We start from the raw sequence: 27073 nt of genomic DNA on the forward strand, positions 1-27073 counted from the left end.
CGACGTAGCTCAGTTGTTCAGAGCACCAGACATCAGAAGGTGAGGGTTCAATTCCCATCGGCGGCATTTATTTTTACTCGGGAGATATTTTCAATTTGTATGGATATTTTTTTTTGTTTGACTGAGGATTGAACCTTCTTAAGTGAACTTTTAGAATGTATTTCAAAACATAGAAAATACATATAAATGTATTTTTGGTTTAACTGAGGATCGAAACATCATCCTCAGGCACTGGAGTTAACGCTTAACAATTTAGCCAAATTATAATTGCATAGTACCGACATTTATTTCGTATATTAACTTCTGTAATTTTTGATTTATTAAATAATAAAATATCATCCGATTTCAGAGAAATGCGTGCCAAAAAGTCGGTTAATTTCCACTCAATCGAGGAAAAAAATCGAATTTCAAAAAGATGTATTTAAAAAACACAGAAAATCAAATCAAAACAGCAAAAATATATCCTGAAAAATTAAAATAGGCAGGTATATAGCTACTAGCTACTATGATATAGCTCTTTTATTGATCAGATCTGAACAGCCTGGTATTTCCTAGTATTCATATTCCCCATCTCCGTAACTTTTCTTCCAGCGACACTATAATTATTCTAATTGGAGTTTGATATAATCCCACTGGTTCCAGGCAGTCGGCATTCTGGTACGGTGTTATCTAATAAGTAATTGTCCGGGTTAAAACTTCCCCATAGGAAAAACTAAACCCTTCCACACACTTTTCCACAAATGATCATCTAGTCAAACAACATTATGTAAGTGCATTATATAAGCAAAATAAATACAAAACAATACAAGAACAACACGTCAACTCACCAGAGATCAAATGGGAAAATAATTCACCGACTCCAGATATTTTCATATCAGAGGGTTCAGCTCGGTAGAACATCTAACAGGGCCTATAAATCCTACTGATCCCTCAATATAAGTATTTAAAAAATCTTTTGTTATCCTACATGTATTCAAAATGACCGACTTTTGCATCTTTATATATATAATTTTTTTGATAGATCTAATACGCCTAAATTTAGAATGAGAGAGCTAGGTATAATGCCAGTAGCCGAAATAACGAATGGTAATATTTTTATAGTCTGAGAATGCCAAATTCTTTTTATTTCATTTCCTAAATCTGCGTAAATTTTAATTTTTTTTATTATTATTATGTGGTATTTAAATCATTTACCATAAATTTATTTATTGAAAACATGATCTAAATATACACATATCTTTTTTATGTGACTAGTATTATAAACGAGTACCAGCTGTTCTCAACCGGCTGGAACCAGTGAGACTATCGCAATCCCAATTGGGGTATGTTATAAGGCTGAAGGCAGAGGGGAGGTTAAGGATATGGGAAAGAGGAATGCGTGGGAGTACCTGGCTATTCGAATCTGGTCACCAAACAAGGCTAAAGCCACTTCAAGCTTCGTTTCAATTCTGAATGGTGGTCTTACACCAGGGCGATACTGAGAGTACCTTCCACTCTGGAACGTGCCGCAAACGTATTTAAAATATTTATTGCAATATTGTAAAATAATAATGCGTCTAATTATGATGTGATTTGAGATTTTCAACAACAAAAGTATTATGGTGATTTATTTTTGGTTTATTATGCCGTGTTGCTCTTCCTCCTTCTTTAGCGAAGGTTTCGGAAAGTGTTACAGTGTCCATCATCAGGGCAGATGTGCTGATGATGGACAATGTGACGCTAGCCGAAACGTTGGCTTAAGAAGGAGAAAGTGCAACACGGCATAATAACCGATAAATAAATTACAATAACATCTGATCTACTATGTTTATATACTACCAGTTGGACTATGGTATCCCCAAATTGGTAAATTGTGGGACCGAAAGGAGCGGGGAGGGGAGGAGATGGGTACGAGGAAGGTTTGGAGGGAGCTATTATTACATTATTCACGCCTTTATATGCTTCCTTCCCATCCTAGAATAGGCTTGCCAAGTGAACTGGATAACGAACCTGCTAAAACTGGTTTATTTTCAAAGTAAAAATAGAATTCCACATAAAAGACACTACACTATCAGAGGCATAGAACATTTTGCAATAATTTAAAATAGGATTCAAATTTAGAATGGTTTTGCAAACACATAAGTTAATCAGACACAATATTGCATTGAATTAAATATAATTCTATTTTTACACGCGTACTTCTTGAGATTCTATGCATAAATCGTTCATTTTAAAAATAGAATTTTACAGAAAAGACACAACACTATCAGAGGCATAGATCATTTTGCAATAGTTTAAAATAGGATTTAAATTTAGAATGTTTTACAAACATACGAGTTCATTATACACAATATAGATTCTATTTTTAAACGTATACTTGTTGAGATTCAATGCATACATCGTTCATTTTGAAAATAGAATTCTACATAAAAGACACGATAATATTATTATATTTATAATTTTTAAATAGAATTTAAGTTTAGAATCTTTAATAAAACATGTGTAGTACATTGTTTGGGCACATTATGGCATTGGTTTTAACTATGATTCTATTTTTATACATTTACTTGTAGATAAAACTATATATTATAACATTTATCCTTAAAGATAGTATTTTTAATATGTAATAGAGAATTTTATATTGGGTGCATAGTTTAATAATATGATCATAATAAAAAGGCACTCAATTTTACGATTAAGTGAAATTAATATCATTTATTGCCGATGAATGCACTTCCTTAGTGGATATTTTATTAGTATAATAATTATTAGTTTAAAGAGTTTAGAAAATTTATGAGCAGGATTATGCATTAATTTAATTCTAAGACTTGGCGTAAAATAATTTAAAAAATGTATACCTCTACGTTACCTACCATTAATATAGCTTTACTAACCGGTTTCGTCGAAGATGAGAAACAAACAATATTGCGAGGCGTGTTATTTTTGACAGTTGTGGAAATGTCGTTGAGGACGTAAAATAGGTACGTCAACCTAAAAACTGCAGACGAAAGTGTGGTGCAATCTTTTCACGTTTTATTGTAAATAACAGCTTAAGGCGAAGCTTAATGTAAAATCACTATTTTGATTAATCTTTATAACGAATTGGTGTACATTATGAATACCAAAAAATATGCTTTAGATAAATTGAAGGTTTTTCTATCGTTTCGCTTGAGTAGAATACAAATAAAAAAATAAATTACTCAAAATATAAAAAATAAATAAACTACTAGAAAAAAACATTTTTTTCAATAGAAATGTATGAACGCGTAAAGGAAACAACTTTAAAAAATACAGTATTATAGCTAAGATTATTTGTGACAGTTTCACTTGATTAACTTTTTTGCTTTCTTATAAAATTATTTACAAAATATATAAAAACAAAGTTTTGTGCTTGAAATCGAACGTTTCTAAACCCCATTTGTCAAGCAATTTTAATGCCCATTACCTACAATATAAGGTATTCCAAGAATATATACATTTTTGGCTTTTATCTTCCTCTTAATTTTTTACAAATTTCAATGTAATTATTCGGAAAACGATTTTTTTTTATTAAATCGTCCTATACTCATAATAAACATGTTTAATAGAAATCATTCCGTTTTAAATTAAACCAATGATTTAAAATTTAACATAATTAAACTGAAATAAAAAAAAAATTAAGTGTAAAATATATGAGCCAATAAAAGCGATAACGACAATGTTAACCAAATTATGGTGATTTCTAAGTTGGTATTTATCCTGTTACTGTAAATGAAAATGTTTAGAAATGTTAATTATATTCGGGGAAGATAATATGACAAATAGAATTTATTAAGAAACAGTTATTTTTCTTCTGCAATCTATAGGTACTTAGAAAGTTAATTTGAAGCCTTTTTCGCAATAGGCGTCGAAAAACTTCTGGTGCCTAAAAAATTCTGGTCTAATTCAATTCCAAATAAGAATTGCAGTACATAGTTGCATTGCACTAAAATAATATTAAAAATCGAGAAATATAAAGAAAATACGCACATTTTATTTTAAAAACACTTTGTGTCAGTTAGATAACAATGAGAAGTAAGTATTTCAGTTTCCGGAAATGGAAAATAATTCATTTTAGTGGCCATTTCGCTAAAAAACGGATAATTAGATTATTTTCTTCACGCCATGTTACGACTTAATAATATTAAAATAGTTTTTCAGGCTTGCTTTCAATTAATTTATTAATTAAACCCAAGCAAATAACACAAGCACATATTGTAGAATCAAGAATAAGAGAGGAAACAAAAACTAACCTTAACGCTTTCGCATCGATAACAATCGATTTTTTTTTAAATACTTCTCATTATTATATAACCAAGTGTCATATCTTTTTAAAGTGCGTATTAGATCAAAGTGTCCCTATTTTTTTTATATTTAACTTAACATCTTATAAATGGAAGGAGTTTTATTTTATTTAAATTATTAGCACTCTAAAAAACAAATCAATTGTATCATTTTATTTTGTATGTCGGTATAAGTTACTATCCCGAATGTTCACCTGGGTCGGTCGTTTAAAAAAATATTTAAGTCCTAAGTGACCTCAATAAATTGTGCTTACTACGATGAAATTGATCAAGTATTTAAAATAACGAAATTTTTTATTGAGCAATTTTATTTCATTAGCCAGAGGTTTTGTGGGTCATCTTACACGGTACAATTAGATATAGAAAACACTTCTAAGGATTTTATGTTCATTGGTTTCAATAATGAATGTCTCGAAAGAGATAGCAATTCTGACATAAAGCCTAGTCATGCTTGATTTTAAAACAAATATTTAACATTTCTGTGAAGCATTGCTTATTTTATGCACATGTTGTATAGGCAGGTACCCAAAACTGTCACAATAGAGAGTTTAGCAATAAATAACATCATTAGAAAGAAGTTTCGAAAACTAATCACAAAATTTCTGCCAATACAACCAACAGCCTGTATTTTATTTGTAAATATGCTTCGAATATTAATGTGGCCTAACACTGAACAGAAAATTACTAGAATTGTGATCTAAATCGATTTGAAAGAAGACTGATGTCACCAATTTGCATGAGACTTTTCATTAAAAGCAGGCATTAAATTGATAATCCGTTTATCGAAACAATAATGTTCTATAATTTCAGCAGTAATAAGATAAAATTGAGCTTAGTTAGGGACACAACACGCTCACGACATACTTTGACTCCTAAACCCTAGAAATGCCAACGAAATAATTTAACTGCCCATGAAAATTTTCATATTTTTTTTTTTATCAATAAACCCAAAGTAAGGTAAAATTGAGCTTATACAGAGCACACAGACACTTCCAAAACATAAAATTTCTATCGTTTTATCTCCAGTGTGCCAGGTAAAGTTGTAATCACACCCAACCGAAGCAGGTATCGAGTATGCGGTATTTTCGAGACAACACAAAAGAACCTTTTGGTAAATAGGGTTTTTTTGTGTATATAATATATCAAAAAAGCCAAAAAGGACTTACCTATTCGAGATGGTTCTGAGCGATGGCCTCAGGATAAACACCAACAGAGCAAGGCCATTGGCTCCAAGAGAAACCAACAGCAGAAGAACTGCGGTAAATTCGGCACCCCATTCCAGATATGAAGGCATTTTGTTAAGTAATTTAACAAAACATCAACAATAAATTCTCTTTTTTTCAGATTTTAATCGACACTATTCTTAGTCAATCGCCAGCACACTCTGAAAGGGCGCTCATAATTAACGAATTGGCGAACTTTCAACAAAATGTTAATTTATTTTAATAATATGCAGCGTCTGAATCCAGCTCGTATATTCAGCATGGTGCGTTTCTAGCCATGAAACGTTATGATGTACTTCTGAGACAGCTGATAGAATAAATTTAAACTTTGTCTTTGTTTAGATTTTAGATGGAATTTGATTAGATTGAACCACTTTTTATTTTGAACAAATCACTTGAATTGATATTCACCGTGCAAATAACAACAAATTCACTGACATTTCATGTATTTTATGTTAAACGATAAATTCCACTTTTTGGCACAAATCACAACATCTTTGACACAGAAATTGTGTCTTCACAAAATTACATCAGAGCAGCTACAATTCGCTATAATTTCACTTAAAACGTTCGACAGTTTAGTTCTGGTGACGTTTGGAGGATTTTCCCCAACGGTTGTGCAAAACATGGTGACTTTTCGCGAAAATAAAACTTCGTGACAATGAAAATTGCAGGACGCGGGGAAGTTTTGACAGGTCGGAGCGCGAGCGACGTAACGTCCACCTCTGACTACAGCCAGCGGGCGACTGGCGTTTGTATTTGGAAGTTATGACTGGCCGTTGCTCGCTCAGCGATTGCGGATTTTCAAGCGAGAGCGGGAACTCCTGCGAAAGAAAGAGAAGGCATTCAAATACATAATAATTATATTATTTTTAATCAAAAGCTGCAAATGCAAATGTATACAATAGAAAATAAACAATCGACCTCAGAAATCAATGACTTCTTCACCTTAGAACAAGTCACCCACTGAAAGATATAACCTAGTTATATTATATAATTTCCTTGCGCGTAGGTAGGTGATTTTAACCGATTTTCATATAGGTATTATTTGATTCTGTAGAATCAAAAATTGTCTGTATTCATATTTGGAAGTCAAGTTTGAAAAATAATAAATTAACAACGTAGAAAAAAATAACCTTATTTTGCTATATTATTCATTATAGCTTATTATTCAGTTATTAATATTTATTTATTAAATACTAAAAATTACAATTACAGAATGGTGAATCTTTGACTGTCCAACTGGGAAGGTTTCCTACTTTAGGACAATCAAATTGATAGGTTTAGTTCATACAATAACAATAAATTCTGTCATTGGAGAAAACATCAAATTCATAACATTGTGAAAATTACATTCATGTTTTCAATATAAGAGATAAGTTCAGTAAGCATTGTTTCTATGATGTGTAATAATATATTTATAAGAATTATTATTTTAAATAGTACATAGTATTTGAGTTTGTGAAGCTAGGTAGGTGGGGAGACCAAAATATTAAATATTATCAATTTTAGTTTTCTAGTACAGTGTTCCGCAAACTTTTTATGTTCACGGTACACCTAACTAATCAAGAAATTTTAACGGTACACCAAAGAAAAAAAAACAAGGTAAATTTTGGATAGGATTGGCTAGGTTTATTACGAATAACGGCGAACTTTGAGGTTAAACTACGAAAGCTGCATGTCATCATAATTTTAAAAAAACATCCCAGGTTTTGAATGGTTTGTTTGGCAAAGCAGGGTTTGTCTAGCCGGGTTTGTGTAATTATGATTGATATTTATCACATAACAGTGACAGAATGACCGCGAACTGTCACCGAATCGGTTCGAGAAGTGAATTTTAATTTTACGCAATTGATAATTAAAATGCCTCTTTTTCCGCCGCCACCAAGCCAAAAAGTTTCCTTTTATAGTAATTACGGCATATCTAAAGTTTTTTTCTAAAAAATATTCGTAATAAGCGTGGCCACTCCGAACCAAAATTTACCAAAAACAATATTTTATTAATATTTATTATTAAAATCAATATAACATGAAAAGATGTTTAATGCGAAATGTGAGCCTGTTTAACTGAACACAGACGATCAAAATTTGGAAAAATCGTTGATAACGCTGCTCGCATCTCTTCGTCGATCGTCCTCAGGCGTTCTCTTATTTTGACTTTATCGTTGTGAGAGTTGAAAACCCCAATTCGCATAAATAGGTCGTGGCAAATGGTAATAGAATTGCAATAGCTCGCTTTGACAGCAGTGGATACTCATTTTTTACGTGGAGCCAAAAATGTGCTAACTCTGTTTCAGAAAATTTTAATTTTAGTGTCCGATCAGTTTTAAGCTCCATGAATTCTTCCTGCTCGTTTATTGGTTAATTTACAAGGGAAATGCTTTCCGAAAATGGATTTCTTACCCAGTCCATAGGTTGCAGGTCACACTTAGGAAAATATGAGTTCATTTTTTCTGCTAACAGCTCCAAGTGTTTCACTATCAAAGCCTGCACTTTTTTTTCTGAATCGGCAGTCATGACATTTGGAAACATTTCGTTACTACCATTGGTAGCGTGGCTGATCCATAGCACCAACTTAGCGCGAAAGCTTTCAATCTTGTCCGAAGACGTTAAAATGTTACAATTTCTTCCTTGCATTTTTTTGTTCAGCTCATTTAATTGAGCGAATATGTCCGCCAGATATGCAAGTTTTGCTACCCATTCTTCTTTTTTAAATAGAGAAGCAAAGTCTGAACCCTGGGTTTCTAGAAATGTCTGGGTCTCATTTTTCAGCTCGTAAATCCGAGAAAGCACTTTTCCGCGAGAAAGCCATCGTACTTCTGTATGAAACAGAAGTGACTGATGATCTGCTCCCATTTCCTGACACAATGCATTAAACAAACGAGAGTTCAGCGGTCGCGACTTAGCAATAGCACCCCACTTATGTAGTGTAGCACAAGTAATAATCTAGCGTAGCGGCGTAGCACACGGCCACTTCGCAGCGATCGAGTCCCACCCACGCCACCTCCGGCCGCCGCGCCGCACAGAAAAGTAAAGACTGATTTACAGAGCACATTGTGAGAAGTGACGCGGGACTCGCGGCACACTTACAAATGGCCACGGCACACTAGTGTGCCGCGGAGCACACTTTGCGGAACACTGTTCTAGTACGTACATATTTGAGTGCAGGTCAATCCGTGAACCTAGTTATTTAAGAACCATAATCACACACATTCAAATTTAATGTACGTCTATAAACAATATCACAAATTAGTAAATGACTTACTAAATATTTTAATAACCTTTTGACATCGTTTTTCCATAAATTAATTCAAAACATTATACATATTATCATAAATATTATAGACTGACTGACATATACCCGGCGTTGATCGGGGATTTATAAATGCTTTGGGATAAAATGATTGAGGTTATGAATTCTGGAATACGTAACAACTGGGTGGAAATAATATTATTGTACAGTAATAAATTTATTTGTTTCACTTGATCGTGTCATGTTTTCCTCGGGAGTACTCGACCATTTCAACGATTCACTTGCAGGTCATAAATCGTCCTTACACCTCTTTCTTCGTTCATTTTTTTAAATTATAAACTAATGTTTATAAGACAAGGTTTTATGCATAGCACAAAGGATAACAAATTATTATAAACAATAATTAGTCGCCTGAAATATCAATCCAAATTTTAAAATAAATATAATAAGCAGTAATTGTTGTTTGAAGTACTAGTACATATTGAATTATTTGGCGGGTTAGAAATAAGCCGACGTGGCTCAGTGGTCCAAAACATTAGACCGGACATCAGAAGGGGCGGGTTCAATTCCCTTCGGCGGCATTTATTTTTACTCGGGAGATATTTTCAATTTGTACTGATATTTCAGGCGACTAATTATTTCTTACAATAATTTGTTACAAATTATTTGATTCATGTTTACCTCGGGCATGACCGACGCCATTTCCCAACCAAAAATCAGTAGATTCAGTAAAAATCGGAACACTGTGTTCTTGCAGCTGCGATTTTCCTGATAAATATAATGACGAAATGCGAAAATATTTTAATTTTTATGAACACGTGTTCCGAAATCCTCATAACACATTCTTGTTTCACTGAAAGTTAGGTAGGAAATCTGTTAATTCATTCGTCAAAGGCCTGCAGTTCCGTTTTCATCAAATAATTAGCAACATTTTATATCGGTAAGTTTTCTCCGTGTCTATTGGTTTTATCAAAAACTGAACCTAACCTAACCTAACCATTTTACAAGTTTACAAAAGTTAAATTACATTAGAAAACCTACCTTTATATTTATTATGTGGTAAATTTTCCTTTAGGGCACGGTTTACATAATCGCGAGGTGAATGAATCCATGTTTTTACATAACGTCAAGGTATGATTGTTAATCTTTCTTAAACCACAAACTCCTAACCGCAAACGGTATTATCCGTCTTACAAACTTAAATCATAAATCTTTTTTACTTTCATTTAAAAGGGAATTTGACAATAAACACTAATTTTAAATTGAATTTCTACAACAGGTTAAAATTAGATTTAACACGTGTGTGAGTGAGTAAAAGAAATGTGAATTCGTAAGCATATTAATCAACTTAATCACTGTACAAATTACAATTTAAACACGGTGTTCGGAAACTCGTGGTACAAAAAAACTGGTGAATATACATCGCATTAGGAACCCAATTTTTTTTTTTATATCTACGCTAGACGCATTTTAAAAGACATTATACAACCGATATTAAACCCACAGCAATTGGGTATGTACCTTGTACAAACTGTTTCCGGATACCGTGTATATTTGATATGTAAACATATTATACAATATCAAAATGTTCAATAAAAATAAATTTTCAATAGTATTTCAAACATAATATTTCTCAGTAATAATATTACATTTTTTCTGATCTCTTTCACATCCATTATTTTCCCATATAATATTTGTTATATTTTCTTTTTTTTTGTTCAAGAGAGCAAACAAATGAGCAAGATATCTCTTTCTGTAAAGTTTCTTTAAATATGTTAGAAACTATGAACTTTTCTTCGTTTCTTCGCGTTTTTAACACAAAAGTTTGCCTTTAAAAAAAGGTGTAATTACGATTATCATTATGTTTATAAAATAGGTTAACTACGATTATCATTATATATATGTATAAAAAAGGTGTAATTACGATTATCATTATATATATTTAAAAATGGTGAAATTTCCATTATCATTCTATATATTGAAAAAAAACAAAGTCTTCGTGCATTTTATATATCATTTGTATCGTTAAGATTAATAAATATGTTTTTAAGCGTGCAATCGTGTTCGAACGATATGCTGAAATAGGCCAAGCCATGAGAGTATAGCATGGTCTTACATAGGCATTAATTCTAAAACTTTTATTTTCAAATCACATTCATAAGCCGCAAAAATGAAAAAAATAGGCAATAAATGTGTCTTAATAAAAGTTAATGTACGGAACGTATTAATTTATGAAACGGAAAGTACATTTTTATTTTACACGTTCCACATTTTTTTTAAATGTGAACAGTTCCCCACCGTCTGGAACCAGTAGAACTACTAACCCAGACTATTGAGATATATTGAGAGACTGTGGGGAGGGGAAGGATCAAACGCAGAATTTTTTAATTTTTTTTCCGATTTTATGTCCGGGTTAAATCTTCCCCATTGGAAAAACTAAACCCTTCCACACACTTTTCCACAAATGATCATCTAGTCAATCCACATTATGCAAGTGCATTATATAAGCAAAATAAATACAAAACAATACAAGAACAACACGTCAAATCACCAGAAATCATATGGGAAAATATTTCATATACTCCAGATATTTTCATATCAGAGGGTTCGGCTCGGTAGAACTTCTAACAGGGCCTATAAATCCTACTGATCCCTCAACATATATATTAAAAAAATCTTTCGTAAAGCCGGGAATACACATGCCTGTAGCTGGCACACTTGCATGCAAGCTCCTTGCACATGCCAGCTACTATCATGTGTATACGCTAACTTGCATGCCTGTACCTGCCTTGCAAGTAGATTGCACAACATTTGATTTACTGGCATGCAAGTTGAGGGAGGGGACGAGGGGGGCTATGAAACCGGCATGTGTGAACGTCGCGACAGGTACGGGCATGCCAGTAGCTCAGTCTCTCATTAAATTAGCCACACATTGTACTGCCAATTGCAATACGATGATATTTAATTCACTTCGAATGTTTTCCATTGCCAAAAAGCTTGAGACTACTCAGTCTCAGAGTGATTTGAGACACGTACTGTCTAGTGACTGGCATGTGTATTCGTCTTGCAAATACAGGCATGCAAGGACGCAACTTGCATGCAAGTTTAACTTGCATGTGTATTCTCATTGCGCCAGTAACTTGTACATGCCATTAACATGCATGCAAGCTACTGTTCCATTTTACAGGCATGTGTATCGCCGCCTTTATCCTACATGTATTTAAAATGACTGATTTTATTTGATTATAAATTTTTTCATAGATCTAATACGCCTAAATTTTGAATGAGAGAGCTAGGTATAATGCCAGTAGCCGAAATAACGAATGGTATTTATAGTCTGAGAATGCCAAATTCTTTTTATCTCATTTCCTAAATCGGTGTATTTTCTTATTTTTTCATTAACAGATTTTTGAATATTACAGGAATTTGGAATAGTGACATCAATGTTATAATTTTTTTTTGAATTTTGTCATGTAAAACTATATCGGGTCTATTATGACTAATCGTTCGTTGTAATATTATTTTTTAATTTTTAAAAAACATTTTATTTAAAAAAATCTTTTGGTGTGTAATAATTATTAATTCGCGTGACAGCTGTTTTGCATACCGAAGTCATTATGAAAATTTTATTATTGTTACTTGTGACAGCTGTTTCGCCTTCAGAAGGCACTATCAAAGTTTGAAGGCGAAACAGCTGTCTCGCCTGAAAATAAGTAGACAGCGGAATTTGTTTAAAGACAAAATATTTATTTAAAAAAAAATAATTAAATAATAATGAAGTTGACTGAATACATGAAAGAAAAACTTAACATTAAAATGGATTTGTATGCAATTTGAATGTCTATGAGTTCTACAAATTAACTCGAGAGAATTAAACACGGAAAATAAGTTCACATTTTCATACGGTTGTTAAGGCGAAGCTTAATGCCAAATCACTATTTTGATTCATCTTAATAACGAATTGGTGTACATTATGAATACCAAAAAATATGCTTTAGATAAATTGAAGGTTTTCCCATCGCTTCGCTTGAGTATAATGCAAATAAAAAATAAATTACTCAATTAAAAATATAAATGCAAACTACTAAAAAAATTTTTTTTTCAGTAGTAATGTATGAACGCATAAAGGAAACAACTTTTAAAATATGCATTATTATAGCTAAGAGTATCTGTGACAGTTTCACTTGATTAACTTTTTTGCTTTCTTATAAAATTATTTACAAAATGAATAAAAACCAGTTTCTTGCTTGAAATCGAACGTTTCTAGACTCCGTTTGTCAAGCGATTTCAATGCCTATTACCTACGATATAAGAAATACCAAAATATACACATTTTTGTTTGTAACTTCCTCTTAAAATGGATATCTTTTTTTTATTTCACACTAGTTGTTCCTGGCGTTGCCCGGATTTTACACAAAGTTTTTCGAAATGACATCTGATGTAGACGGTAATTTCCCCCTCATTTTGAATGTCAAGTGTGAAAAATATCATCTATCTTGGAATAAATCTTTAGATTAATAACTCCTCGGGCTACTTCGGTTTTGTGAACAGCTGATATGGTGTCATAAAAATCATTGTGCCTAACTTACCATCATAGTGAGAAATATGTGCCAAACGGTGTTAGAATGAGAAAACACCAAGCTTATATTCAAATATAGAAGAACCACAGAATAATTAAAATGTGCATTTCTATTGTATATGAAACTAAATGTTCCGACCGCAATCTGAGAAAAATTTATGAAACTTCATGAATTTTTTGTTATCATTTTTTTTCTATGATACGACAAAAAAGGGAGGTAGCAATAATATTTATCATACATTTGTTTAATAAAATATGTGATTTTTTTTCGTTATAAGTAATTTAAATTTTTAAAACCAACTCTTTAAGTTTGGTTACAAAATTTTAACATTTGGAAAATTATATGTTTATTTATAATATAATAAAATTAGAAAGCGTATTTCAACACCTTTCTAAAACAGTTTTTAGTTTTTGGATACGTTCAGAAATAACAGTATCTTTAAGAAATATAACGGAAAATAGAAATATAATGGACAATGTCGAACATTTTGGTCCGAAATTTTTATAAAATGTCGCATCGAAAAAAAGTTCCTAACGACCATTATTTCATAAAAATTCTTCAGAACCAAAGAGTCCTAAATTCTTTAGAATTAAAGAGACATTAATCCTACAGAACTAAAGAGTCCTAAATTCTTTAGAACTAAAGAGTCCTAAATCCTTCAGCACTAAAGAGTCATAAATTCTTTAGAACTAAAGAGTTCTGAATTCTTTAGAACTAAAGAGTCATAAATTCATTAGAACTAAAGAGGCCTAAATTCCTTAGCCCTTTAAAATAATTATAAACTCTACTTTTGCCACTAATCTTCTTATAAATGTAATATCAATAGTAATGGACGGTAAAATAGGAAATGCAAAATCAATGTCCTCTTTTTATTATGGTGTCCTCTGCGTGCAAAGTCGTAAATTTTTATTAAAAGTTTGTTTTCCTGAATTGACCTGACAGGTAAGTTTGTTTTTCTGCATCTGTTTGTAAATAATACAATTAGATAGAGCCTATGAACTTGTAATAAATTGTAGAGCGTCTTTGAGGTGATTTTTCGCAAAGACGGCGCTATATAAATTTATTTTTATAATTTTTTTCGGATGATGAAAATAGTTAAAAAAAACTTCATGACCTGGGTCTCAGTTTGGACGTATTTTAAAAGACATCACAGCGCTCTTGAGGTGATTATTCACAAATACGGCGCTATATAAGTTATCCCATTATTATTATTATCATAAAAAGCTGATATTAATCCCCTAGTAACCGATTTCTTTCTAATTTTACCCAAAAATACTATCTTTGGTCTTGATTTACTCGATAAATAAAACTCAAATTAAAAATGTTTTACCACAAAATCCACTTTAAATGTGATATAAATTCACCAAGTACTACTAGTTTCCGGACACCGCGTATATGTAGATGTAGGTAGTTGGTAATTGTTGTTACGGTTACTTGAGTAAATATAAATCTTAATATATACAAATTCAACCTGCTTATGTTTGTGCTTACAAAACTTGAAAATTACCTATTCCGATTTGCTTATATTTTATTAGGAGAGGCGTGCTATCCTGTTTTAACAGGATTTTAATACATCAGCAATACTCATTTTTCTTCGTTTATATTTTCAATTTTGTTGTTTGTATTGTTGTGGGGGGATAAGTAGTATTCCCCTCCTTTCAGAACATAGACAAAGACAACCGATGCTTTTATTTTTGTCTATGACGTAATCTGATGTACTGGAAGTTGAGCACCTCTGCCATATTGAGAAACTAGACTGTGAAATACAGAAATAACCGTTTTATTGTTGCGTAAAAGAGACGGCGATAAAATTTATAGCTGAACGCACGCTGATTTAATAATAGAGAGAGAGATAGAGAAAGGGAGAAAACAAACCCGAAAATTGTTAGAGATACAGAGACAAACGCAAAGTTCTAGTTAAAAAGAACAATTCTAGAATATCATGAAAAACTTGTTCCGTTTTCGAATTGCTTTTCGGAAAATCTATGGATTATCTCTGCTCATCTATGGCTAAGCTCGTAGTTTGTTTTTATTTGTTACCATCGCAGACCCGTGAAAAATCACGAGGTCTGAAATCTTGACAAAGCAGTTCAATGGATTAACCATACGGGGAAATACTACTATAACCAATCTGAAACAAGTCCAAGTTGTACAAAACGCAATTGTAAAATTACTAGTCGTCCCTAATATTTTTAAACAGAGACATAATACACCGTTGCTGTTTCAGAGTGCCAAAATTTTAGCTGTTAAGGCTATTCTATGGCAAAAAATCATAATTCAGTATATATTTACCCCGCAGCATAAAGAAAAATTAGAACATAAATACAGTACTAGATTCACGAGCAATGACGGGTTAATAATTCCTAAATTTAATAATAAATACGGACAGAGGACGATTGAATACAACATACCGAAGATATTTAATTTATTACCTGACATTATAAAGCAATGTAAGTCTATGAATAAGGTTAAATATATGGTGAAAAATTGGCTATCGGAATTTTTTTTTACTTTAATATGTATGAAAAATTTTATGAAAAAATTGTTGATTCTGTAGATATAAGATGTAAATTATAACTTATAAAAATGTATATATGAAACTAAACTTTAAGCACCTGTTGACAAGTCAATTCAATTGGCTTATCAGGACTTGTTTGTTGATATGTATTAACTATTTATTCAATAAAAAAAAAAAATAAAAAAAAATAATTTTAAAATGTGTTAAAAAATTAAATAACAGGTAGGTGAATTTTAAACACAATTAGTTCTAATTTGTTTTGAGTTCATTGAACTAGAATTTTCTCAGGCCTAAGGCACAGACAACCGAAATTAGTATGTTTAGTAACTAGTGCGTACATAACGAATATTACAACTCAACTTAACCAAGGTGAAAAATGTAAAATTTTTGTTTTTAGGTAGGTACCGAACAAATCACAAGTAATTACATGGTAAAATATTTTGTAGGTTTTTCATTGGATCATTTTGGGAGGCTGTTATTTGTAGCGCTGCCCCAGGAACCATTAATTGGATAGCCAACACCTCTATAATAGGTCATCCCAAGTTTTTCGCTTTGTTTTGTGACTTAGTAGGGGTGCCCGGGTTCATGGGGTGAGGATTGTCTATCTAGGTCTTGGCGGCGGACGCGTCTGCCCGCCTGTGGCGGGCCGTATAACGAGGGACTGGTTGAAGCAGACCTTTTGAGCTCTGCAGCTGGACTCTCTCGCACCGCAGTCGAAAGGATAAATTGAAACATCCGTCACTCCAGTTACAGTTTTCCTTTCCAGATCTTCCTCTCCTTCCTTCCCACATTAAAAAAAACTCCACAAAGCATCCCCAAAGATGACATAGGCACTGAGGGATATTATTTCCCACAGGGCATCCTGTGGAGCTAGTTAAAAAAAAGTTTCAATTTTGAAAATGTCACAAATGTCAAAATGCCAAAGAAATCATATTATGAATTTGAAATATGATACCGAGGAATGTGATGTTTAATAACAAGGTCCCAATGGTCGAGTGGTTAAGACGCTGCCCCAGTAAGACAAAAGATCCTGAGTTCGATTCCTAGTTGTGACCGTTATCTTTTTTTTTAAATTTTATGTATCTTGTTCTGTTTCATGTTTCTTTCTTTAGATTTGTTAGCATTATCTTCGACTTCAATGATATAATATATATAATTTTATCAAAGTCTGCTGTTGTGATTACTTTGTGATTAATTTATTACTGAGTAGGAACTGTAATATGTCTAGAATAAAAGTTTCGTGGAACGAGTTAGGTACTTGTATATCCAGATTGAACAGGATGTAAATATGCAAATTTAAGTAGTTTAGATTGTTGAAATTAATTCAAAACCGACTTGTGTCAAAGGGCTGTTGCTACGCGCCATCTTGTTTTTTTATTATCTTTATTATATATCTAACTAATTAATTAACTAACCGTCACGCCGTTTCTCCGTTGTGGTATGCAGAGAGGTCGAACCGTCAAACATCTCGGTTTTAGCACGCACTCCTTTACTTCTTTCACATTTAATTATATTGGATCTATACTCAATCCATCGATATTTATTTATTAATTTTCGGGAAATCGACAATTTTCATTAATAAACAGTATTATATAGCCAAAATAAAACCAATTATGGATTTCCTACTTGTGACTATACCTCTACTGAAACAGCATAATCAAGAAAGGAATATGAAACCAAAAATTTATACAAAACAAAAGATTATATAAAATTAAAAAATATACCAAACAAAACATTTATAGCCATGGAGAGAGGTTGTAGATACAAATCAAATCATAATAGAAATATAAACAATAGAGACATAACATTATTCACAAACCATCAGAGAAATACACGGACATAGGAATTAATAGACGAGAAGATAATGGCGAGGGGTAAAATCAACTGTTGAAGAACGAAGGGAGTGAAGCTGACTGTGATTCGTCAATAAATCAATCTGACAGTAAATAGGCATCTCGCATTATAATATCACCATTTACTTCTTAAAAGTAAAATCTGCTTTTGAATGAATAGACATTTTTACATGGGAGCGCAAATTACTCGCCACGTTATGAACAAATTTGCGAAGTCCAAATTCGGCAAAAAAAATCGGTTCTCTTTTCAGAGTCGAATATTTCGTTTAAGTATTTAGTTAAGACACTTTTATAAATGTTCATAATTTACTTCCCAGCAACCAACCAGCTTTGTGTTTCGCGTCCAGACGTTTCTCGATGTGATAGTAACAACTGATTCATATTATACGATGTGAATATGCTTAAAATAAAGTAAAATAATGCTTATATATGGAATGTAATACGACAATTGGGTTTATTCTCTTTTTCACATCTATTTTTACAAGTTTTCATAGTACAAGTCAACATTTTGCCGTGTTATTTCGTAAAATGAACCGATGATGCCTCGACCATAGTTCGCACAAGAATGATGACGTCACGTTTTCAAATTTCACTTGAGGCCATACGCGAGCACAGCCGGCTCCAATGGAACCGGTATGGGGAGTGGGGATAATACGCTTTTAATCACTTAGGGCAGGTCTACTAATATTCATATGTCTATGGAGAAATATTATTTTATGGACCTTTTGTATTTAGTAAGTTTGCAACTGAAAATATCCACCTTGGATAATACGCTATTGTAATTACTGCATAATCTGTTCAGGCAAGAATTCTGCTTAGAGTTCGTTTTGCGTTGATCCACCCTGAACCTGTTGAAAAAGGTTAACTTATAATATGTTCCTAGCAAGTATACTTGTGGGAGATCCAATGCACTTTTTTATACTTCGAAAGCAAAGTCAATCAACAGCGACTCAACTGCTTAACGATTCTGCATTTACTATCGACATTTCAACGTCACTTACAGACAGTTCTGCAACTATCTTTTGACTTATGGCACAAAACAGTAAAACTGCCTACATATCATTTTATACTTACCTTTACCTCATTTTGTAATCTTCATGTTTTATAGAGAACATGAATAAACGTCTCCTAAAAGTCCTATATATTCTATCTGTTATTCTGTCAGACTCAAGTAATTGGTTCACTTGATCGTGTCATGATTTCCTCCGTGGGCGTCCCCGACTTCTTCTTACCATTCACAATTGTGTCATATAATTCTCATTACTCTCCTTTCCTAGTTCATTCGCTTTACGTGCCCAAACCATCTAAGCATCCCTTTCTGGTCTTACTCTTTACGTTTGCATATTTATCACACGGGGTAAGGTTCTCTATTAGCAAGCCGAAGGTCGCGGGATCGAACTCAATTTTTCTTTGATTACTTGTTATTTCACAATTTATTCATTAAAAATAATGGTTCCATGATAACTCAACACAGTGACAATTCAACACACTTTTAAAAAGTGATATAAAGTCATTAGAAACGATGAAATTTTTTTTTCATCCTTACCTGACCTACTAAACCCAGTTAATAAAGTTTTTGTTTCATCACTTTTCATGACTTTATATAACTTTTTAAAGATGTGATGAATTATCTTTGTGATGATTTATCCGGTCACCAAAAATAATATATTTTTATAGTATATTTGCGGCATGTTTCAGAGTGTTATATCGCCTTGTTATAAGACCAACATTGAAAAAAAACTTCGTTTTACCACACAAACTCCTAAAGGATCTCATTTCTACGCAATTCAATCAACTTTCACCCCTCCTCTGCCAGTAAACGTCTCTCTGTCATTAATCAGTTTTGGTATCAGGACTCCAATGTGGACTGCCAGCCTCGATTCTTTGTCAGCATTATTAGGTCGAAATACTTGTGAAAAACTTTATTTTGTTACCTTGAACAATGTTAAAAAACATCTTGACCTTCACCTTGGGACCCTGAATTCATAATACTGACCAACTCAATATTATATATTTCAATATATCCACGTTATCTCTTAGTTACCATAGTAAACCACGAACACGTCTTAAATTCGTTGAAAATACAATATGTAATTTCCTTGTTTGTCAATAGTCCTTACGATTATCAACAAAACTGGGGATTTGGGCTTCCCCTTCGCTTCGCATTGTTTAAATCAGATATCGTTTAAGCCAGGGAAGTTCAGACTTCTTCTAATGAAGGGCCGCATACAATTTTAACTGGGGATGTACATTAACGTATGTATATATTTACGGTGTCTGGAAACTGGTGAATCTACATTCTACATCACATTTCGGGTCAATTTTAAGAATTTTTTAAATTTTTTATTTGAGCTTTTGTTTACAAGTTAATCGTTTCCGAAGTTGGATTGTATTAAGTCAATTTGAAAAAAAAAACATCGTTACAAGTTTTTTTTTAACCTTTTAGTTCCCAAAAAACGTGTTTTTAGATTCTCTGTCGTGTAGCTATTCACAAGTTTAACGCTTGTAGCACTAGTTTCCAGGCACCGTGTACACCGAATGGATTTTTAAGATTTTTATTTTGATTTTAGGTACGATTAAAATAGTAAATTGAGTTGACAGGAATTGAAATTTATTAAATTTGTTAAAAAAAATGGTCTCTACGTGGTTACCATCATCTTGTTACTGTCTTTTAAAATGTGTCGTACCAGGAATGCGTCGTAGGTAGAACCGGCTCAAAAACTGCTTGTACTGCTAGTTTCCAGATACCGTGTATATTCATGTATATCACCTGACAATATTTAAATACCTCGTACTAGCTTATTAGCATAGTGGGAAAATATTGCTTGTGCAATTATGGAGGACTTGATTGAGAAGAGGATTGAATCCAATAATAAAAGCAAAAAATTTCAGTTTGCGGAATTTAAATATTGCCACATAACTTTTTATAATAACACATTTTTCTCTAATTTAAAAATCAATTAAAATACCATTTCTTGCCACCAAACCGGTAACATCCTTATGGGACTACAAAAGATTTAGAAAAAAGTTACGAGAAATAAAAAAAAAAATAATTAGGTACGTTATTTCATACTTTAAAATTGATTGAGTGTACGGAGGCATCATAAGCTGGGTCCAGACATGTTCTTTTGTCCGTACCGTACCTCCGTTTCGTACCAGCGTCGCGATCCAAAAACTCTGGACGCATCATCTTTTGTCCGTACCGTACCTCCGTTTCGTATCCGCGTCGCGATCAAGAGCCCGTATCTCCGTAACGTCGCTGCGATCATCGCGTGTCCATTTCCTCCCACCATGTCGTCGACTGCGGAAGTGTTTGAGAATTTGACGATTGCTTGCGCGTCCTTCATTGTTATTCACAATAATATAACGAAAAAAAAACAAAAAAGGCGACGTTGGTGGGAGTTAGAATTGTTCAAAAACAGAGAAAGATGTAAGACGCCGCGAACACGTCCAGACTGGCGCAGACCCGTACCGTATCGCCTTTGAACGGGCCGAAAAACCGACTCGCGATGGATCGGAGCGTACCTCTATCCGTATCGAGATGCCGTACCACCGTACCGTACCGAACGGGCGTCCAAACTAGCGTTCTTGATCGCGACGCTGGTACGAAACGGAGGTACGGTACGGACAAAAGAACATGTCTGGACCGAGCTATAAAGATGCACTATTCCTGTATAAAGTAGTTAACAATAATATTCAATGCCAAGAGTTGCTAAACAAGATTCCATTCAATGTACCTGCGAGTTCAACACGCTCTTGTATCCTGTTCATGGTTGATCAAAGCAAAACGAACTCTAAGCAGAATTCTTGTCTGAACAGACCATGCAAAAATTACAATAGCGTATTATCCAAGGTTGATATTTTCAGTTGCGAACTTACCAAATACAAGAGGTCCATAAAAGAATATTCCTCTGATGGTTTGTGAATAATGTTTATGTCTCTATTGTTTATATCTCTATTATGATTTGATTTATATCTACAACCTCTCTCCATGGCTATAAATGTATTGTATTGAAAAATTTTCGTTTTATATAATTTTGTTTTTTATATAATTTAAATTTTTTAATTCATATTCCTTTCTCACAAATTTAAATAACTTATTCCATGTTATGCTGTCTCAGTTAAAGTCACAAGGAGGAAATCCATAATTGGTTTTATTTTACTATATAATACTTATGTACAAACTGATTAGATGTAAACTGTCGATTTCCCGAAAATGAATAAATAAATAAAAATTATATTTTTTTACTTGTGCAAATATGTGATTACCTAAGGTACTAACAATATTTAGATTTCACAGTATTGACACATAACCCACGAAAAACTGCAAGACTTTTGGCTAATAATTAATAATTTTAATTGTTTAATACGGCCACGGTCCGCAAATCTATATAATATATATTGGCGATCCCTGGAACCTACCCATGAAGACTATTAAACACTTATGTAGATTGGCCGCGCATGTTAAAATTTTTGAAATACGAACTCGGTCCGTCAAGTGGTATTTTTGTTTACTTCTCCGGATTAAATTCTAGAATAACCCAAATTATTCCAATTCTTACCATTTTTATCCACTTAAAACTTTACTAGGCTGGTATTATAAATACACGTTCCCAATAATACAAAAGACAAATGTATTTTTTTATAACCACACACGTAACTACATTGACTACCGATGCCTATATGATAATTTATTATACCTACTAACGAAATACATCATTAAAACTTGTGTTGTTGTTCGAAGTTGTCATTTTACGGTGTACTTGTTAAAAAAACCTCATTAAAAACATATTGAATAATATTATTTATTATCTATTAGTTTTCTTAAATTAATAAATACACAAATTAATAAATGACTGAATGAAGAGTAATCTGGGATGTGAAAATTAACCCACTTCCCGACATCTGATTGAAAAGAAACGGTGGAACGGAGGAAGAAAAGTGGATTCTTAAAAAAAAACGCGTGGCGAGGTACAGATAGTTAAAAAATGAATACACAAACAATTATGATAAGTCACAAGTAAAAATATAAATAATTTCAAAAACGTACAATGTCGCTGTCATCAAACATCGGAAATCAAAATGTCAAGTTTTTTTTACGAAATTTCCTCCGGAAAAGCTGGATAGATATTAATGATTCCGATGTTTACAGAATTGGATTAATTTATATTATTATTATGAAGTAGACATAATACGTGCATTTGATTTTGATTTACCCGAGGAATTTAATATGCGATTAGCATTTTAATAATAAAAGACAACGGAAAGTTTTACGACAAACAATAATCATCTACTGTTTTATCCATATCGTGTTCGTCAATAAATGGCATTAAGGTTGGACCAGTACTCTATCGTTAAACATCGTAATGTTAATAATTAAATCAATCCCACGACATTGATATCTAACAACAGAAATAATGCTAACTGATGATTTACTGTTAACAATGTCACGGTATTGTTAACCCTTCAGGTTTTTAAATATTTTTACCAACAAGTCCCAACAAGATAAGGTATCTAAAATATGCTACATATTACTTATTTTTGAAGTTATCGTTAAAAGAAATACTATTTTAGAAACAAGATTAAATTATCTTTGAAATATTTGCATTTCAAAAAAACATTGATGTTTCTAAACAATAAATTTTTAATATGAAACATAAAAATGTTAATAAAAAAACTTACCAATACATTTTGACTCGGAACGTCCATAATTTTAAAACAATTCGATATTTATAAAATATGTTGCCTTTATTTATGTATTTATTATTTATTTATAAGCCCATTGGGCTTTTACATACATAGTTCAGAAAAAAATAATATTCTGAAGATTGTAAGTTCACAAAAGTAATAGTAAAAATACATATAACCATATCTATTTGACATATTATAACAGCAAGTAAATAGTAAATTCATACAATAATTATTTGTAGGTATAAACCCGTTGTACAAAAATAAGAATAAGAATATTCCTACTCCTAAGTTATACAGACTTAAATTAGTTAACAAGAAATGTAAAGTTTATATGTAAATGCTAGGTAGTGGCAGCAGTAACATGATACAATATAGTTGCGCGTGAGGTTTAAAATTGAATAGCCTTAAATGTGTACCCTTCACCCCCCTTTGCCCCTTGTCCCCTTTCCTTGATCCGGGCCCAGAGACAAGGAGTATTGTTCAGTGTTATCGTTGCATCTTACCCGCGAACATTTCGTGTTATATTGAAACCCGCATATGTTGAACTCGGCTGTGATCATTTTGGAGCACAATCGTCCAGTGAAACGGTTTTACCCGCCGCAGTGAATTTCACTGTGTTTTTTGTTTTGTGTTAAGTGTTAATGTTAATTGTATGCAAACTGATAAGAGAGCAGAACCAGCGGCTTAAGGAGAACGAGACCAGGGTAAGTCTTTGGCCTTTCCCACTTATTTTCCTCTTGCAAACACTAAGGCAATTCAATTCGTTTTTATTTGTCTTAGTCTATATCGCATCCGCACCGCACCGCAACCCCCCGCACAATTGCGTACGAAAGATTTCCGCACAACCATCAAATTGGTCCAATTTCGAACCGGGTTATATTGTATTACTTTCGTTCGCAATTGCAATCTATAATCATTATTTGTACCAAAATCATGGCATTTGCATTATAAATGGGTTAAAATTTAGTCCGTCAAATAGTTATATTAAAAACGAATTACATTTAATTCCTCGTGGCAAATTATAGGTTGACAATAATTTAATCGTGTATGTAGGTACCTGGTTTAACGCAAGGAATCGTATTGTGTAAGTAGGTACTTGTATTCAATACTGAATTCTAATAATACGAGTACTTCGCTAGCGTTAAGTACGTAGGTATGTATTAACGACCGCTAACAATAGATAGTAAACAGAATAATAATATTCAGTTGTTATTGAGTTTAATTTGGAAACACATATCAGAAGAATTATTTACTTTGATCAATTACGCTAGCGTTAATTCAATTATAGCGTTATTTAAATTATAATTAATTATTTGGGTTAATTATTTATTGCTAAATACATAATGGCCACTAAAGAAAAAAAGTTGAGATTACTGACGGCTCAGCGAGATGCGTTAGATGCACGTCTTACTAAGTTATTTGAACTATCAAATAAAATTTCCGACTTGAGTATTCTAGAGGAGTTTCTTTCGTTAGTTGAAACTCTAGACTTGACTAGAAGTAAGTATGAGGACATATCTCAACAAATAAATATATTAAATTTGGAAATCGATTCAAACTTTGAACCTGATTTTGAAAGATGGTTCAAGTTCGACGATATGTACGGACATATCAAAAGAAAAATATCATTAAATCGGGAAAACACTTCGCGGGTGGTTAGTGAACAGAAAAAATGTAGTGTAAAACTCCCACCGATTGAATTGGCATATTTCGATGGGGAAATAAAAAATTGGCCCATATTTTATTCAAGTTTTATTAACACCGTACACAATAACGATACACTTTCGAATTCAGAAAAGTTATATTATTTGTTGGGAAAAATCAGTAACCGTGTTAAATCAACGTTCGCCGGGATCATTTTATCGCCGGAAAATTACGAAATTATTTTTAACTCGTTGATCGATAAATATAACGACAAAAGAGTAATATCTTCTGCATACATCGATCAAATTTTGGATTTTAAATCCTTTGCTGTTGCAAATATTAATAATCTGGAATCCTTTATTGATCATTTTGCGTCAGCTGTGGCAGCCGTTAAAAATGTAAATTTAGATAATTTGTGTGACTTTATTTTCTTACACATTGCATTGAAAAAACTTGATATGGACTCGGTGAAAGGATTCGAAACATACAATCGGGAAAATGAATTCCCCTCGTTTGAAGATTTGGTGAAATTTGTGCGTGAACAAATTAAGATCTTGCAAAGAACCGGTTCTTCAAGAAAATCGGTGGAAAATAAAAGTGAAACGTTAAAACGGTCACAAAGATCAACGCAAGCCTATATGAGCGCTGGCAGTGAGGAAAATCGTCAGCCTATTAAATGTTTACTTTGCAATAATCTATCGCATGGAAATTTGTTTAAATGTTCAGAATTTAAAAAATTGACTGTAAGGGAACGGTTCAATTTTATCAAAAGCAAGGGATTCTGTTTTAGGTGCCTTAGTGATAGACATAAGGCTAGGACTTGCAATTCAAATCAAAATTGTCATAAGTGTAATGACAAGTTTCATCATACAATGTTACATTTTGAAGAACAGGGTGCATCACACAAGGGGCAGTCAGACTCTCAAAATGCCCAAAGAATTGAAAACCAGAAAGCTGATCAATTGAATGATCCAAAACCGGGCTGCTCCAATTCTGATGTAGCTTTGTGTACTTTTTCAACTGTTCGATCTCATAATCTAAAGACTCATTGTACTGTATTGCTGGCTACCGCACGAGTGGGAATAATAGACGCACAGGGAAATGAACATCTCGTTAGGTGTTTATTGGACAGCGCATCTCAGAGCAATTTTATTACTCGGGATTGTTGTAGAAAATTAGGATTTTTTGAATATCAACGCCCGTCTTGTTCCACCGTTAAGGGTATTGGAGGATCGTCTAAGCCCATTACAGGCTCCATACAGACCGAAATTTACTCTCGTTTCAATCGAGCAATAAATTATAACATTACTTCATTGATTGTGAATAAAGTTACAGAGCGCTTACCTACCGCCAAAGTTGATGTACCTTCATTGTCATATTTGAATGACTTACCGTTGGCGGATGAGTCATATGGAGAACCAGGAGAAATTGACATGTTGCTAGGAGCCCAGCTCTTCCCGCATCTCCTGTTGTCAAAAAAGGTTCAAGACCCTTTTCAGAGGCATAATCTGCATGCTTTAGAAACAGTTCTAGGATACGTTATTTTGGGATCAGCACCAATTCGGGTTGAGGATAATGTTAGCGTATCTTGTTGTGCCATGCTAGAAGAACCAGATGATATTTGTCTCAAAAGATTTTGGGAATTAGAAGAGGTAAACGTACCGTCTATTAAAAGTCCTGAAGATCGTGAATGTGAGGAAATATATCAAAGAACAACCATAAGAGACCCTGAAAATGGAAGATATATAGTAACTTTGCCATTTAAAGGGGATGTTTCAACCCTTGGGGATTCATTTGCAATGGCAAAGAAACGTTTTTTATGCCTTGAACGTAAATTGGAAGCCTCTCCAAAATTAAGAGAAGCTTATAATAATATTATCAATGAATATTTAGAGAAGGATTATTTGACTCTCAGCACTTCAAATGAAGGAAATGAGATGCCTTCATACATAATTCCGCACCATGGAGTTGTACGAGAGGATAAAATCACGACCAGTTTGAGAATAGTCC

The 27073-nt window shown here is 32.9% G+C and overlaps 1 protein-coding gene across 1 annotated transcript in view; it reads right to left on the bottom strand.

The window, feature by feature from the left end:
- LOC149413367 (uncharacterized) overlaps window positions 1-27073 on the bottom strand; it is a 248576-nt gene that overhangs the window by 128102 nt on the left and 93401 nt on the right. Inside the window, exon 2 of the mRNA XM_089644869.1 lies at window positions 5468-6348. Within this exon, the coding sequence (XP_089500995.1) occupies window positions 5468-5595 (128 nt within the window). The 5' untranslated portion in view covers window positions 5596-6348. The remainder of the gene's footprint in view (window positions 1-5467; window positions 6349-27073) is intronic.

This window comes from Hesperophylax consimilis, chromosome 22 (assembly GCF_061612785.1).
Source record: "Hesperophylax consimilis isolate HC1 chromosome 22, BYU_Hcon_1.0, whole genome shotgun sequence".
Lineage (NCBI taxonomy): Eukaryota > Metazoa > Arthropoda > Insecta > Trichoptera > Limnephilidae > Hesperophylax > Hesperophylax consimilis.